Raw genomic sequence first — 17,173 nt, forward strand, 5'->3', positions numbered from 1 at the left:
TAAGTCGCGATCTAATGCAGAAGTTCCGAATTTCGGAAAGCATGGCAAAGCGTTTTCATCAGGAGGAATTGCTTTGATATCCTCAGGCTTGAAGATACCAAATTCTGAAGAGAGTTGTTGAGACATGTTGTAGTACTGTGGTGAACAGTTGTTGATTATGGGTTTTTATGTTCGTAGTAGATGGGCGGAGACAGTTGGGAGTGTTCCCTCCCTCGTCGCACAGACCTCTGGGGGTGAAACAGCTGAACTTTAATATCCTTGTATCGATCATTCATGTCACACCATTTGAACAATTGGTTTATGGTGGCAAAAATTTCAGACAGCTTGTTGACGTCTTGCCAGAGGATGGGGAGCAACATTTCATATCGCTCGTTATGCTCATCAGCATGTATTATACCAGAACGCTCACGAAGCTTTGTCTTATCATCGCACAAGAATATGAAAATACAGTCTTTAGGATTCTTTTCACAGTTGTTTCCAACCACTCGAAATCGATTGTTCGGTTTTTCAGAATCCCACTCGGCGATAAACAACGGCTCCTGTTTAGAATTCTGGATATCCGGCCAGACATGATTGTAGAATAAGAACCAGTCTTTAACTGGTAAGATCAGACAGGGGTCATCCAGACTGTGCGGCTCTCCAGATTCCGTTGTGTACAAGGTAACAACCCGCTGTTTTTTGTCAAATAGGTAATGACAAATGCGTTCGCTAGGCATAGCAAACTCTTTTTTCATGTAACGTTTATTCTCATGAAGAAAATTTGTTAGCTTCAGGTTGGTGATCCTTTTTCTAGGAGCCATCGTCAGCCTTCTCAGCATATGGTCTTCCCAATTTTCCTCCATAGCGATAGGATTACCGTTTAAGTCTGTATTGAGATCGTCGGTCCAAATCTGACCCGGTGTGCTAGTGTTTACTTGAAAGGCAGCCATGACTTTGACATAACACTCAAACTATTTCTTCCTCTATATATACATATACACATGTATGTTGATACCATCTGTAGTGACACACCCGAACTCTATCAGTTATATGTTGCGTCAATACTTTCTTATCAATATTTAACATTAGTTCAAATAACAACTTATCATTCTATCAGCCTGATGTATCTGCCAGGGCGTTGTCTAACGGTCAACATTTTTTCCTTATCACCTAACAAAATATAGTATTTAGTGGGAGACACCCAACATATACAATCAGATATACATATTCTACAGTTGATACAAATCTATCTTTTACAAACAGTTGATGGGTGTTGTCTAACGTTTTCCTTATCACATACAGTCAGTATGTTCATACCACCATGGAGACAACATCATATGGGTAAGTGATGCATTTAGTATAATTTATTAAATATATTATAATATAATAATTAAATAATGAATTTAATAACAGTAATTTAATTACCGTTATTATTATAATATTAATTTTATTTCAGATTGATTAGAATTTAATTACCAATATTTTCATTACCTGGAAATAACCTATTATTTTATATTAAAACGATAAAAATCTAATTACCGGATCTATTATTTTATATTAAACCGATAAAAATCTAATTACCGGAATCAATAATTTAATTAGTCTGATAAAAATCTAATTACCGGAATTATTATTTTATATTAAACCGATAAGAATCTAATTACCGGAACTATAAAGTTTATATAAAAGGGGCGGGGCTTAGACCGGAAGTCCCGCCTTAGGGGCGGGGCTACAATCCATCAAACTTTTTGACAGGTGGTACCCTATAAATCTCTCTCTACTGTCATTTACAGCTCATTGCTGCCTAATGGTGTTAATGGAAGTTTTTACCAGTATTATGTAATGTATGAGTGAATGGTCTTTTCCAGAAAAATTCCAGAACATCGTTGCCTGTGTGAACAGTACATGTTTTAACTTACTGGTAAAGACGTTCCAGATATTTTCTGGATATTTACCAGGTAACACTGTGTGAAAGGGTCGTTTATAGACGTTTATTAGCCTTGGTCTTAACATTAATATTAATTTGTGCCTATTCCACATAAAAAAAAAAACGGTTTAACTCTGTTTTGTTTGGGAACTCGTGTGGTCAGAATCTTTATTGGGCAGCGTTCTGCACAAGCTGTTTAAACAGTGGACTAGTACAGTCAGATAATTTTCCATCGAACTGTGTCATAGCTCATTACCACGAGGTTGACCTGATTTTAGCCCTCCTTGATGCCCACATTGCCCAAATGCACCGCACTGCTTTCGCCTTAGCTCGCCTCCAGCTCCTCTTTGAAAATTAATGACTTCTGGCTACTTTGACAGTCTCGCCAACAACGCTTGAACGCACTGTAAGAGTCAATCTCATGTTTACTGCCTGTTTAGTGAGGTACTTACAATATTTGGCATGCCTGTTTTTTAACCAACTCACTGATTTCACTAACTTCAAGTTGTTGTTAATTGCATCTTAGCAATTTCAAGTCATTTTTATTAATAAAGTGCCTATGCAATGCAGATTGTGTCAAAGAAGCTTTACAGTGATGAACAGGGAAATGATCAAATCCAGATAACAAAATGTAATTGTTGAGAGATGTTTTCAAAACAAAAATTGCACAATTGATTCATTGATAGTTTGTTTGACTGACTGTTTATTTATTGTCTGAATTGAATGATTTTACTCACGTTTTGTTTGTATGCAGCAATTTCAAGTCATTATTAATGTACATTTAAAACACTATGTTGTATGTTGTGCTATGTATTGTGTGTAAGTTCCAGTACGCTTTAAACACTTCAGTCGTGATATGCTAGTAGTAGTAGTAGGTTGTGGATGACCGTGTAACAGTAGATTACATGTGTCTCATAATGTATGATTTGCAGTTGTGTATTGTAAAGGCGAGTACTCTTTAACCACCTCAGTCTTGGTAATGTAGCATAGTGCTGTGTTTGTGTGTTGTGTATGATCGTGTACCTCTGAAACACACTGGTCCCTCTAATGCAGAGAACTGACATGTTGTGTGTGTTGTAAAATTACTGTCCTAATAATTCAATAGGTCCCTATTTAGACCAATTATGTAATAGGCGGGAACATTTTTGGAAGGGCCGTGGCTGTCCTTGTACACCACCATAATATCATACAGTATAATGATCCATTTTAATGTGTGTATAGATAATCCAAAGTGATGTATGAGATCTGCAGAGGAAAACTAAATTTTTGATATGTTTATTATATCTGTAGGACATCGGGAAAGGGGTGTCCCCTTATACCACCACCCAACTTGTTTGGTGATCAAAGTCCTTCTATACCACAAAAACCAGTATGTGTGTGTGTGTGTGTGTAACTGTGGCTGAATGTGCAGATGTGTCCACAGACGTGCTGAATGTGTGTGTGCTGTGTGTGTTGTGATTGAGAGAGCGTCTGGTCTGTGTTCAGAAACTCGTCCTCAGTGTCTCTGTGTTGGTCTTGATGGAGCAGAAGTCTTTATTTCTCTGAGCGCAGCAGGAAAGCTTCAGCTAAACTGTGTGTTTTCCTACTTTAGTCAATCCAACACTGAAAACTCCTCATCTAGTCAAGAGTTACAGGCTTATTACTGGACACAGACATTACTGAGCTTGATTTATTTGCTTTATTAAGCATTATTAATCCACAATTGTGCTTGTGAACATCAGTTAATGCACTGAGAGTCAACAAGAACTAACAGAGAACAACTTTACTGTCATCAACTAACATGAACAGATCAATAAATACTGGAATAAATGTGTTTTTATTGTTCAGTTCAAGTCAAATCATGAAGAAGAAGAAGATCAGAAGAGCAGAAACAAACACCACACTTCATTTCTCCTTTATTCATTGAGCTCCTGGATTTCTCTACAGTTGATTCAAGATTTGACAGAGATTCAGACAGGATTCAGACATTTCCATGTTCATCATCACATTCTAATATCAGCAGTGGATTTGACATTGACTTTTATTATTTGTGCTCAAACAACAGAGAAACAATGAAGAAGATCAATCTGTAGACAAGAATGAGCTGATCTGAACACAGCAGCATCCTGGAGGACACTTCATCAACATCAATGATGACACTGATGAAGACTGACACACACACGCACGCACACACACACACTCACACGCACACACACATAACAGTGAACACATACACACACACACACACACAGGCACACGCGCACATACACTCACGCACGCACGCACACAAACACACACGCACGCACATAAACACGCACACAAAGCACGCACACACACACACACTAACACGCACGAAAGCACGCACACACACACACACACACACACACACTATATGTGTCACTATATATCTCTCACACACACATGCACATGGACACACACACACACACTATATGCCGTGCACACAAACACAAATACAGACTCTCTCTCACACACACACACACACACACACACAAAAACATAGACACTCTCACACTACACATGCACACGCGTACACACAGTAATATATACACACACAGACCAACACATGCACGCACGCACACACACACACACAGACACAAAAAATCTCTCTCCCACACACACAAACACAGACACTCTCTCACACACAAGCATGCATGCGCAAACACACACACACACACTGCTGTGACTGCTCCTGCAGAGGATTCTGGGTAAATTTCTCGTCAGTCTTCATCTCAGTTTCACTGATGATCCATAACTAAGAAACCCAAACCCAAACCCAGGGCAGAGTGGCTCAGTGAATGTGGTCTGGACTGAGTGGATGAGGCTCATTGTGTCTCTATAGATGTTGTAGAAGATCAGAGTTCCTGCACTGTGATCCACAAACACTCCTATTCTCCTGTTGAGCGGCTTCACCGGGAGAACAGTGCGTGTGTTATTGTGACTGAATATGAAACTGGAGGAATCACAGATCAAACTCCAGGACTGAGCACTAGATCCAAACTCACACTCAACACCTCTTCCCTTCCTCCTGATGCTCTTATATGACACTGATATAAACACATCATCATTTCCACTCCAGTCAATCTCCCAGTAACAGCGTCCACACACACTCTCTCTGCACAACACCTGAGGATCATAATCAAATCTGTCTGGATGATCAGGATACGGCTGATTCTCTCTCACACTCTTCACCTCTCTGTTCTCCTCAGACAGAATGAGATGAGTGTGTGCTGTGTTTGGATCCAGAGTGAGGAAACAGACATCTGAACACAAGAACACACACATTTACAACCACAGCTGTGTGTGTGTTTGTGTGTGTGTGTGTGTGTGTGTGTGTGTGTGTGTGTGTGTGTGTGTGTGAGACAGGGAGTGTGTGTGAGTATGTGTGCGTGCATGCGGGCATGTGTGTTGTGTGTGTGTGTGTGAGAGAGAGAGACAGAAAGGGGGAGTGTGTGTGTGTGTGTGTCTGTGTGTTCACTGCTGTGTGTGTGTGTGTAAGAGAGAGAGAGAGAGAGAGGGGGAGTGTGTGTGTGTGTGTCCATGTGTTCACTGCTGTGTGTGTGTGTGTGAGAGAGAGAGAGGGTGTGTGTGTGTAGCAAGTGTTCACTGCTGTGTGTGAGCGTGAGAGAGAGAAGAAGTGTGTATGTGTGTGAGAGTGAGTGTGTGTGTCTGTGTGTGAGAGAGGGCCATGCTTGTGTGGGAGTGTGTGTATATGTCTGATTGTGTGTGAGCGTGTGAGAGAGAAAGGGTGTGTGTGTGTGTGTGTGTGTGAGAGAGAGAGCAAGGGTGTGTGTGTGTGTATGTGTGTGTGTGCGCGTCAGCATGTGTGTGAGAGTGCATGTGTGTGTGAGAGTGAGTGTGTATGTCTGATTGTGTGTGAGCGTGTGCGTGTGAGAGAGAGAGACAGAAGGGAGTGTGTGTGAGTGTGTGTCTGATTGTGTGTGTGCGTGCGTGTGTGTGTTTGAGAGTGTGCGTGTGTGTGTGTGTAGTCCTACATTTGCGTGGTCCTGCTGTAATCCTCGTCTCTCCTCCATGATCCAGACTGTAAACACACACAGATTAACATTCAGTCAGTACACAAACATCAGCTTAAAACACACACACACACACACACACACACACACACACACACACACACATACTTGTTTTTGTGCATTGTGGGGGTCACCTGTCACGGTGGTTACGTAATGGGGACCGCCCTTTCTGATGATGTTAGAGACATAAAAAAAATAGTTTGCCACACAAAAACACAAACTATTTCATAAAATCACTTCAGATTTTGGATATTCCGCAATTTTATTTTTAGACCTGACACAGTGGTCACTTGTGGGGACATTTCAGGTTTTGTGTAGAAGTGGGGTCCGCCACATACACAACCGATTTTTAGACAAAGTGGGGACCAATTCTACAGACACTTTACTGGTTTTGAGACAAAGTAAGGACCAGTTCCAGATACACATTACCGGTATTGAGTCAAAGTAGGGACCAGGTCTACACACACATTACTGGTATTGAGTCAAAGTAGGGACCAGGTCTACACACACATTACCGATATTGAGTCAAAGTAAGGACCAGATCTACACACACATTACCGGTATTGAGTCAAAGTAAGGACCAGATCTACACACACATCACTGGTTTTGAGTCAAAGTAGGGACCAGATCTACACACACATCACTGGTTTTGAGTCAAAGTAGGGACCAGATCTACACACACATTACCGGTATTGAGTCAAAGTAAGGACCAGATCTACACACACATTACCGGTATTGAGTCAAAGTAAGGACCAGATCTACACACACATCACTGGTTTTGAGTCAAAGTAGGGACCAGGTCTACACACACATTACTGGTATTGAGTCAAAGTAGGGACCAGGTCTACACACACATTACCGGTATTGAGTCAAAGTAAGGACCAGATCTACACACACATTACCGGTATTGAGTCAAAGTAAGGACCAGATCTACACACACATCACTGGTTTTGAGTCAAAGTAGGGACCAGATCTACACACACATCACTGGTTTTGAGTCAAAGTAAGGACCAGATCTACACACACATTACCGGTATTGAGTCAAAGTAAGGACCAGATCTACACACACATCACTGGTTTTGAGTCAAAGTAGGGACCAGATCTACACACACATCACTGGTTTTGAGTCAAAGTAAGGACCAGATCTACACACACATTACCGGTATTGAGTCAAAGTAAGGACCAGATCTACACACACATCACTGGTTTTGAGTCAAAGTAGGGACCAGATCTACACACACATCACTGGTTTTGAGTCAAAGTAAGGACCAGATCTACACACACATTACCGGTATTGAGTCAAAGTAAGGACCAGATCTACACACACATCACTGGTTTTGAGTCAAAGTAGGGACCAGATCTACACACACATCACTGGTTTTGAGTCAAAGTAAGGACCAGATCTACACACACATTACCGTTTTTTAGTTAAAGCAAGGACCAGTTCTACACACACATTACCGTTTTTTAGGCAACGTGGGGATCAGATCAGCACCCTTACTAATATTAAATTTTAAACCTCAATCAAGTAATTTGACAGTAAACTGCTTTAGAATTTTCATTTGAAGAGCAGGTCAGTTTATAAAAAATGTAATTTGAATACAGAAGGAACCTCAAGATCCAAACAGGAAATGGCCCAGAATAGATTTAATAAATGTTATATTTATTATAAATAATTTCCACAAAACCTTTAAACACAAAAAACAGTAAACACAAAATCCATGAAACTCTCTTGCATGTCTAAAAGCAGTTCTCATTGGGTATAACAAGCTTCCACATAACTCTTCCATGTCTGTATACACATTTAGTTAAGTGCAATAGCAAATAATATTAAACGGTAAGCTGTCTATGGAGGATGAGGAGTTCTTGCACTTTACCTAAGTTATCTTCCTTTGAGTCTGAAGATGAATGAAGGTCTCAGGGGGTTAGAGTGAGATGAGGGCAAGTAATTAATAATATAATGTACATTTTTGGGTAAACTCTTAAAACCCACCAGTATGTTCTATTTCTGTTTCTGTCGTATTTTAACTATTTGAAAAAAAAAAAAAACATTAAAAATATTAAAAAATATATTAATAAAGGACTGAACCCCACAAATGCACAGAGACCTTCATCATATAACCAAGCCACCAAAACTCCAAATAGACATCATTTGTTAAGCATTAACTCTACATTAATAGTAAGCAGTTTATAAACACAGCTAGATGCTCTTTTGTTGACTTATAAGCATGTGTAATGTGCTCAATTTTTGTGTTTTCATACTTTGTTTATAATTCATTTTTCATTACTAAATGAAGTATTGCATTATTTACAAACTGTCTAAGAATAATTGGTGTTTTTTAAGATCATTAAGAATGAGTAAATTTATACATTTACTATTCAGGCATATAATCAGGGCTAAAAAAAAAAAAAAAAAAAAAAAAGAAAATCCAATCGGTTCACTCTGAGCAGAATTTATATTTTTTCGGTTCTGTTCTTGCGTTCCTTAATAGACAAAATATTCCGAAAACAGTTTTCTAGAAAAAAAAAAACAAAAAACAAAAAAACTTTATTTAATTACAAAGTATTGCAGGGCTCTAGAGTGCTCTGTTTTTTAATGGTGCAACTAAAAAATCTATACAAGGGGTAAGATTAAATGAATTTTCAATAAGTATCATTAAAGATATATTTATAATATGAACTTGCTTTTGGTTATTGATTGACACGCTGTTTAAAGGCGCTACACACAGCCCCACTCCTTGGTATCGAGCGCAGACCCGGCGCTACATTTAGATGTTGTATAATATGAAATAGCAGTAAAATTATAAAAATTGTTATGAAATAGTTTTTCAGTTATGTAGCCGAATAAAAATATTTAGTACACTGCACAGTGCAATTATTATTTAAATTTATTATATCCATTATTATTAATATTAGTAAAATCTTTTTTAAAAATTTACTTTAGGCTATACTGCTATTTGCTCATGCAAAATTAAACACCAGAAAATATATCGTAGGCCTATATTAAGAGCTAAATTACAGTTAGCATCATAATTAGTTCAATTATGTGCTGTAGGCTATTGATTGACCAACACCCCCTGTATACAGTTTACACACTGCAGGTCTACAGTTCTGATGTGTATTTTGAATTACTTGTTTTAAATGACAGTAAGACATGCTATATTTAGTTTTTATAGTAAAATATACATTATAATCCAGTACAAAGTAAAATAATATTTATTAGTGGCCTATTGGCAGCGTATAGCCGTTAAGCTTATAGTCTAAGCATGTCATTTTATTATTATTAACATAAATTACAAAGTAGCATCCTTATGATTTTATTTCGTTTCTGTATATTTTTATCAAACGAAAAATGCAATGAGTTATACTTTGGTTTTAATTTTATTAGAAATTTAATAGCCGATTAGGCAACACTACTTCTACATGTCATTGGCTCTGATTGCGTTTTTTACAGATAACCTATTTACAAAGATTTTTATTAAACAAGTGCACTACCACAAGATATTTTTGTAGGTGTAAAAATCTAAAAAGTATCATTATCATATTCTTGCCTTATTCATCTTTAATATAAATATAAAATTTAACACATTCATTGATTAAACTAGGGATGCTAACGATTACTCGATTGATTTATTGTCGGCAACCCTTTAAAACCGATAGACCTTATCGATGACCGATTAAGCATGGGCATTTAATAAGTTATGCTTTGCTCTTTGAGATGCGTCCACGATTTCACACATTACATAATCAAGTGTGCGCAGTTTAGGCTACGTTACCCTATGGAGTCGTGCACTCTCTTGACTTTGCATATTGGTTATGCACATATTGGTCATACCTATTATGCTCAGATCTCGTTTATCCGCTGGTGCTGCCATTAATCCGCTGGTCAAGTAATCAAAAAGTAGGCTACATGACGTTTAATTATGGGCAGGTTATTAAGACCAAACATTGGTTGTGCAAACTGTATTACGTTCTCTAAAATTTTAAAGTGTTTTAAGCTACATTATCTTTTATAGACTGGCATAGGCCTAAATACGCATCACGGCCAGACATTTATAGTTTATATAAAAACGAGCGTCACCGTCGCATTTGTTCACATGCTTTAAATTAATGCCTTTTGTCTCCCAAATTCATATAATAAAGAGAACGATAAAATAACATTATTAACCGTTTAACTGTAAACATTTCTGTTCAGAACGATTAAAGTTGATCTTTTTTTTTCGGTTTTCGTTTCTGTTCCTGAAAAATGTCATTTGATTCTGTTTTTCGTTTCCGTTCCTTGAACCGGTTTGGAGCCCTGCATATAATACGTTTTTCTGCATGTTAATTAATGCTTTATTAACTCAACTTCATGCAGTTTTGAGATCTAATCTAAAGTGAGGAATATTGATGCTTTAGAAAATCCCTTATAAATGACAATTAAAGGCTCAGAATCATTCATTTATTCATTTATTTTCATTTTGGTTTTCTCTCTTTATTAATTCGGGGTCGCAACAGCGGATTGAACCACCAACTTATCCAGCACGTTTTTATGCAGCGGATGCCCTTCCAGCTGCAACCCATCCCTGGGACACATCTATACACATACACACTTATTCACGCTCATTTACTGCGGACCATTTTAGGCTACCCAATTCACCTGTACCGCATGTAGGAGCACCTGGAGGAAACCCACACCAACACAGGGAGAACATGCAAACCTTACACAGAAATGCCAACTGACCCAGCCAGGGCTCGAACCAGCGACCTTCTTGCTTTGAGGTGACAGCACTACCTACTGTGTATCAAATAAACAATAAGTATTTGCAATCGTACCTAAACAAATACAATTACTGTAAATTTTAAACATTGCTGAATAACAGGAGTGTCGAAATACAACATCATTTGATAAAACAACAATATAATAATTTAACAATACATTACGTGTAAAGCAATTTTATATTTAGACAAGATTGCAATGATTTACTTTTCATTTGATACAGTTTCATTTGAGCATCTTGTAATAAGTAGAAATTAATAGTAATTTTTTTCCTGTATATAATGTAACTGAGCCTTATATTGTCATTTATAATGGATTGATAAAGCATGAATAGCCCTCGCTTTAGATTAGATCACAAAACTGCATGAAGTTGAGTTCATATATATATTTTTTTTCCATTAATTTCAAGATACACAAATGAAACTATCTAATGAAAAATAAATCTTTGCAATCTTATCAAAATATAAAATTACTGTACAGTGCAAACATCACAGAAACACTGAAATGAATATTGTCATATTGTTAATTGTTGTTTTGAAATGATGTTGTATTTTTATTTTGCAATGTTTAAACTTTACAGAATTTTTTAATAAGATTGCAAAGATTTATTGTTCATTAGATACTGAGCCTTAAATTGACATTTATAAGGGATTTATCAACTATAAACAGTCCTTAGGTCACAAAACTGCATGAAGTTGTGTTATTATAGCATTTACTAACACACATGGTTACAATTACTATATGCCTGAATATAACATGCATAAATGCTCATTTAAAATAGTTTATTAATCATTAAAAACCACCAACTACTCTTAAATACAAATAGTTTGTAAATAATGCAATACATAATATAGTAATGAAAAATGAATCAGTAACAAAGCATGAAAATACAATTAAGTCAAGTCAAGAATACAGCGTTTGAAGCTGTATTTATAAACTGCTTCCTAAAGTCTATTAATGTAGAGTTAGTGCTAAACTAATGATGTATAGTGTATACTTACTATAAAAGTGTTATTCAGATTTTTTATCTAAAGAGCCGAGATTCAGTTTTTAATATAAAAATCCAAAGCTGACCAATCTCTGGTTTTTAGAGCCAATGGTTCAGCTTTCACCACAGCATGTACTTCCTGTTTGCTCCAGGATCTTCTCTTTATGGGACCTATGGGTGGTTAAAATATAAAAAAGAGGTTTTAGTTGCATAAATGTTCAGTCATTTTTACAACATGTGCTGTTATGTTAGTTTAATATTGTGATAGAAATTGCTAGAAAAATATGTCTTGCCTATTATTAAAAATACTTAAGATGGAGATGGATTAAAAAATACTTCCTATTAACTTCAAAACTGGTTAATGGGGTTACACTTTATTCCATAGTCCAGTTTAGACATTCTTCTAACTATGCGTAACTCTGCAACTACGTTAATTATCTCACCGTAAAGTATTATGTATTAGAGTATTTCAATAAGACTAACGCTCATCTGATTATCAGTAGAGTATTAGCAGACTGTTAGCTCAAGTTTAGCTCAAAACACTACACTGTAACACATATCTGTTCATTACCAGTTCCTGTATTTTGTGATTTACAAGTGTTTTTTTTTTTTTGTGGTGGTGAATTGCATTATGGGATGTTGATCTCTGCTCTGTGCACTTGATGTTGAAAATTCAACTCTACAGTTTAACAAAGTGACTTTTACTGACATTTTAGTAGTTTGAAATAATATAATGTATAAGAAATAATATATAGAGATAAATAAGTCTTTAGAAAAACAGAAAATGTACCGGCAGTTTATTACAAGGTTTCTGTAGCATAATATACAACAACAACCCAAACAAAAAGTCACTTTTTTTTACTTTTTAAGATTAAAAGTTGTTGGAAGAAAGATCAAGATCCCATAATGCAATTCAAAAGCAGAAACAAACAGATTTCATAAAAACAAATTATGAAAAACTGCTAATTTAATTATTATTACTTATTTTTATTAATTTTAGAGTGTAGAGTATTAGCTGACAGTTAAGGTTACCTCAATAAAACTGACTCTCATTGGTCTCAGTAAATAGTACAGTACAGCAGACTGTTAGGTTACGCTCAAAATTAGTACAATATGAATATAGTAGTAGTAGTAAAGTAAATTATTAAAATAAAGTGTAACCAGATATGCAATTAGTATATTTTTCCAAAGTATTTAGCAATATTGTTTAACTAACATGAAATGAGACATCAAGTGCAACTGTACTGAAATCATCATAGAAGTAATGTGCTTCTGTCCTGTTTTACCCTACATGTTATGTAAATGAGCTTGTGCATTTGGACTTGTACAATAACACAAGTCAGTCACAAATTAACTTTAATGATCATACCTCTCTTTTTTGTGAATGCTGGGTCTGCTTCACTATCTTCACAGACACTGTACCATGGTGATGATACTTGAGGGGACTCTGAAAGTAAAAATCAAGTCTGAGAGTTGACTTCTTTGCATAAAGCTTACCAAAATATTTATTTGATTTTGTGTTGTTCTTTTTAATGGGTAAAAGCGTGTGATGGTAGCTTAAAAATAGTTTTCAAACATAGCACATACATATCATGATAAAAATAAACATTCTGAAAAAAGAAAAATTCTGATCAGAAAAATAAATAATATTTTTACCTTTTAGATTGGACTTCACCTCCTCCAAAATCACGATCCACTGTAACTTTCTCTGAATGTAAAAACCCACACAAAAATACATCATTTAAAACAATATGGTATATGTTTGCAAATACAAATGTGTATATAACATCCAGAAAATCTGGCACTGTATTACATGTTTGTTTGTAAACCCACGATTTGATCAAGATTCCACCCTTTAAAATCTGCTGAGCGTCTGTTTTTAAGTCCCAGAAAAACTGAGTTGTGGGAACAGAGCAGTTCTCTTCTGCAGTCATACAGTCATAACTCACATACATATGAAGAGTTTGGTTGCAAAATGCGATAAACGGCATTTTTTGACATTTGGATTTTATTATTGGAAATCCCTGTTCAGATGTACCTTAATCTATGTGTGAATTGCTGCCATTAATAACATTTAAGAATGCACATTTTAGGCCAAGTACAAAACGTATTTTTTTTCACAAAACGCAATATCCGTCAGACCAGTTTCTTTACAAAGTGCGATATAACAGTTAGAGAGCGGTCAGGATGCGGCGCGAGCTCAGCATCCCCTGGGAAGAGAGTCATCGCCGGTGAAGTGCTCAGAGTTTGCTCATTGATTTAGCGATAGAAGATGAAGTCTTCAACTTCACAAAAAAATAATAAAAAGGCCACAAAAGTGGACCAGAATAAGATACTTCTGCGTCAACAATACACAAATGCAGCAGGGAACGAGTCTCCGCTGATGTCAAGAGAAGGCCTAGGAGCGCCTTTTTTCCTACTCCCCATCACAAGATACCTGTCTGCAAGTGTCCCTTATAAGTTTATTTTTTAAATAATTTCTTAAATGTAGCTGAGTAGCCTATCTGAAGATTTATTTATGTGGTTGCACCTATTATTTAAAATTAATTCTTGTTGTTGTTGATTTATTACAAAGGAACTTAAAGGGCACATGTTGTTATGGAGAAAACGGTTTAGCTTTTTCACAACCAAATAAATAAGCTATTATTATTATTACAGTGAAATAATTCATTAAATATGACATAGCGAGGCAAGTTTGTGTCACGGACTCAGCTCCGCCCGCTCTAATCATACAGGTTTGGTTTTCTGCAGCGGTGTGGAAGGAGCCGCCCTCCACTCTTTCTGTACCAAGCTAAAGGTCATTTATCTAACTAACTTAATCTTACTTATCAAACAAAACATTGATTCACTAGCTTTTGGTAATGGTATTAATGTAGTATAATATAGCCTAAGGTGGATGTAGCGTTTTGGAAAAAAAAAAAAAAAAGTTATGTTATGTAATGTTGTGTACATTCTGGCCAAATCTAACTTAGAATCTTATTATTATTAATCAATCTTTGCATATATTATCCCATGTTTGACAATGTGGGTTGGATTAATATGTAGCATTTTGGCATGTTTTTTTTATTTAATTATAGACATAAAATTAAATAAAAAATATCCTGGATTTGAAAATATTGTGTTCCTGGCCTTCACTGAGCTCAAGTTATAGTTTAATGTACAGAAATTGTGAATGAACTTGACTGTTGATGTCCTGAAAAATAATGTCAAAATAACCAACATTTTTTTAAATGGATATATCTCGTTCTGCAATGAAACTCTTTATATACAGTTGAAGTCAGAATTATTAGCCCCCCTGAATTATTAGACAGCTTGTTTATTATTTCCCCAATTTCTGTTTAACGGAGAGAAGATTTTTTTCAACACATTTCTAAACATAATAGTTTTAATAACTATTTCTAATAATCATTTCTAATAATGGACTTATTTTCTCTTTGCCATGACGACAGTAAATAATATTAGACTAGATATTCTTTAAGACACTTCTATACAGCTTAAAGTGAAATTTAAAGGCTTCACTAGGGTAATTAGGTTAACTAGGCAGGTTAGGGTAATTAGTCAAGTTATTGTATAACGATGGTTTGTTCTGTAGATTATCGAGAAAAAAATATAGCTTAAAGAGGCTAATAATTTTGTCCCTTAAACGGTGTTTAAAAAAATGTAAACTGTTTTTATTCTAGTCAAAATAAAACAAATAAGACTTTCTCCAGAAGAAAAAAATATTATCAGACACACTGTGAAAATTTCCTTGCTCTGTTAAACATCGTTTAGGAAATATTTAAAAAAGAAGAGAAAAATTCCAAGGGGTCTAATAATTAATACTTCAACTGTATATATATATATATATATATATATATATATATATATATATATATATATATATATATATATATATATATATATGAAAGTATATACAGTTGAAGTCAGCCCACCTTTTTAAAACTTTTTTACAAATATTTCCCAAATGATGTGTAACAGAGCAGGGAATTTTTTCATAGTATGTCTGATGATATTTTTTTCTTCTGGAGAAAGTCTTATTTGTTTTATTTCAGCTAGAATAAAAGCAGTTTTAATTTTTTATGAACCATTTTAAGGTCAATATTATTATCCCTCCAATAACTTGCCTAGTTACCCTAATTAACTTAGTGAAGCCTTTAAATGTCACTTTAAGCTGTATAGAAGTGTCTTGAAAAATATCTAGTCAAATAATTTTTACTGTCATCATGGCAAAGAGAAAATAAATCAGTTATTAGAGATGAGTTATTAACACTGTTATGATTAGAAATGTGTTTAAAAAATCTGCTTTCCATTAAACAGAAATTTAGTACAAGAAATAAACAAGGGGGCTAATAATTCTGACTTCAACTGTATATAATTAAAAATATATATTTTATATATAATTTTATAAATATTTTATAAAAAATTATTTTATATATTTTTATATATAATTTATAATTTTTATTTTGAAAAATATAATTTAGACAGTAGTACTCAAGGGTCCAGGGGTCTGTTCTTCGGACCTCGCTTAAATAATCTAAGAATATATTACAGATCCTGGATCTTTTAATCTTGATAACTCATCTTAGGCTAATTTGGTTCTTCAAAAAAGTTTGCGAATCAGATTAAACTGATCTGAGAGGTGTTGTGACTGTGTGTTGTGACAGATCTATCGATCCTCAAAATCATTATCAGCAATACAACGATTGGCTGACGGCACAGCAGCGTGATGACATCTGATTAATGGACAGTTATCAAAATTACATGAAATTCGTAGTAAACGGTTCGTTAAATCTGATATGCAATAACAGAGTTGTGAGTCACGTGCTGGAGCAGAGCAGTTCTCTTCCCCTGTCATATGGTCATCCTTCAATAAAAGCTGAATATAAAAAAATATTTATTAGTTAGACAGCAGTACTCAAGGGTCGCGGTCCCCACTATGTCAGACCTTACTGTGTGTGTATTCAGGACTAAGTGTGTTTCACAGCTTCTCTAACATGCCTCTGGTCCCCACAATGTCAGTGCATATGTTCACCAATTAGGACACACACACTGTTTCATTTCTATATTTTGATTAAGTTAAATAATTACAATTAAATACACCACTACTACAACAACAACTACTATTACTACTACAACTAATAATATTAATAATAATAATAATAATAATAATAATTGTTATTATTATTAAATTTAAACACACCTCATCAGAGTTGTGGGTCTCCTACTGGAGCAGAGCAGTTCTCTTCCTCTGTCATATGGTCATCCTTCCATCCTTCAATAAAAGCTGAATAAAAAAAAAAAATATATATATATATATATATTAGTTAGACAGTAGTACTCAAGGGTTCCGGTCCCCACTATGTCAGACCTTACTGTGTGTATTCAGGACTAAGTGTGTTTCACAGTTTCTCTAACATGCCTCTGGTCCCCACAATGTTACACTAGTGCATACATTCATACATTAGGACACACACTCTGTTTCATTTATA

At 35.4% G+C, this 17,173-nt stretch overlaps 2 protein-coding genes across 5 annotated transcripts in view; both read right to left on the reverse strand.

Annotated features, from left to right (window-relative positions):
• LOC137490940 (uncharacterized) overlaps positions 1–17,173 on the reverse strand; it is a 627,578-nt gene that overhangs the window by 300,151 nt on the left and 310,254 nt on the right. The window lies entirely within an intron of this gene.
• The window catches only part of LOC137490961 (protein NLRC3-like), a 372,316-nt gene continuing 358,846 nt past the window's right edge, over positions 3,704–17,173 (reverse strand). For both annotated transcript variants that reach the window (XM_088650167.1, XM_088650168.1), the window contains 2 exons: positions 5,899–5,945; positions 3,704–5,166 (listed from right to left, as the gene is read on the reverse strand). In XM_088650167.1, coding sequence (XP_088506293.1) covers positions 4,631–5,166; positions 5,899–5,945 — 583 coding nt within the window. In that variant the 3' untranslated portion in view covers positions 3,704–4,630. The remainder of the gene's footprint in view (positions 5,167–5,898; positions 5,946–17,173) is intronic.

Source organism: Danio rerio, chromosome 4 (genome assembly GCF_052040795.2).
Source record: "Danio rerio strain M-AB ecotype USA chromosome 4, GRCz13ab, whole genome shotgun sequence".
Lineage (NCBI taxonomy): Eukaryota > Metazoa > Chordata > Actinopteri > Cypriniformes > Danionidae > Danio > Danio rerio.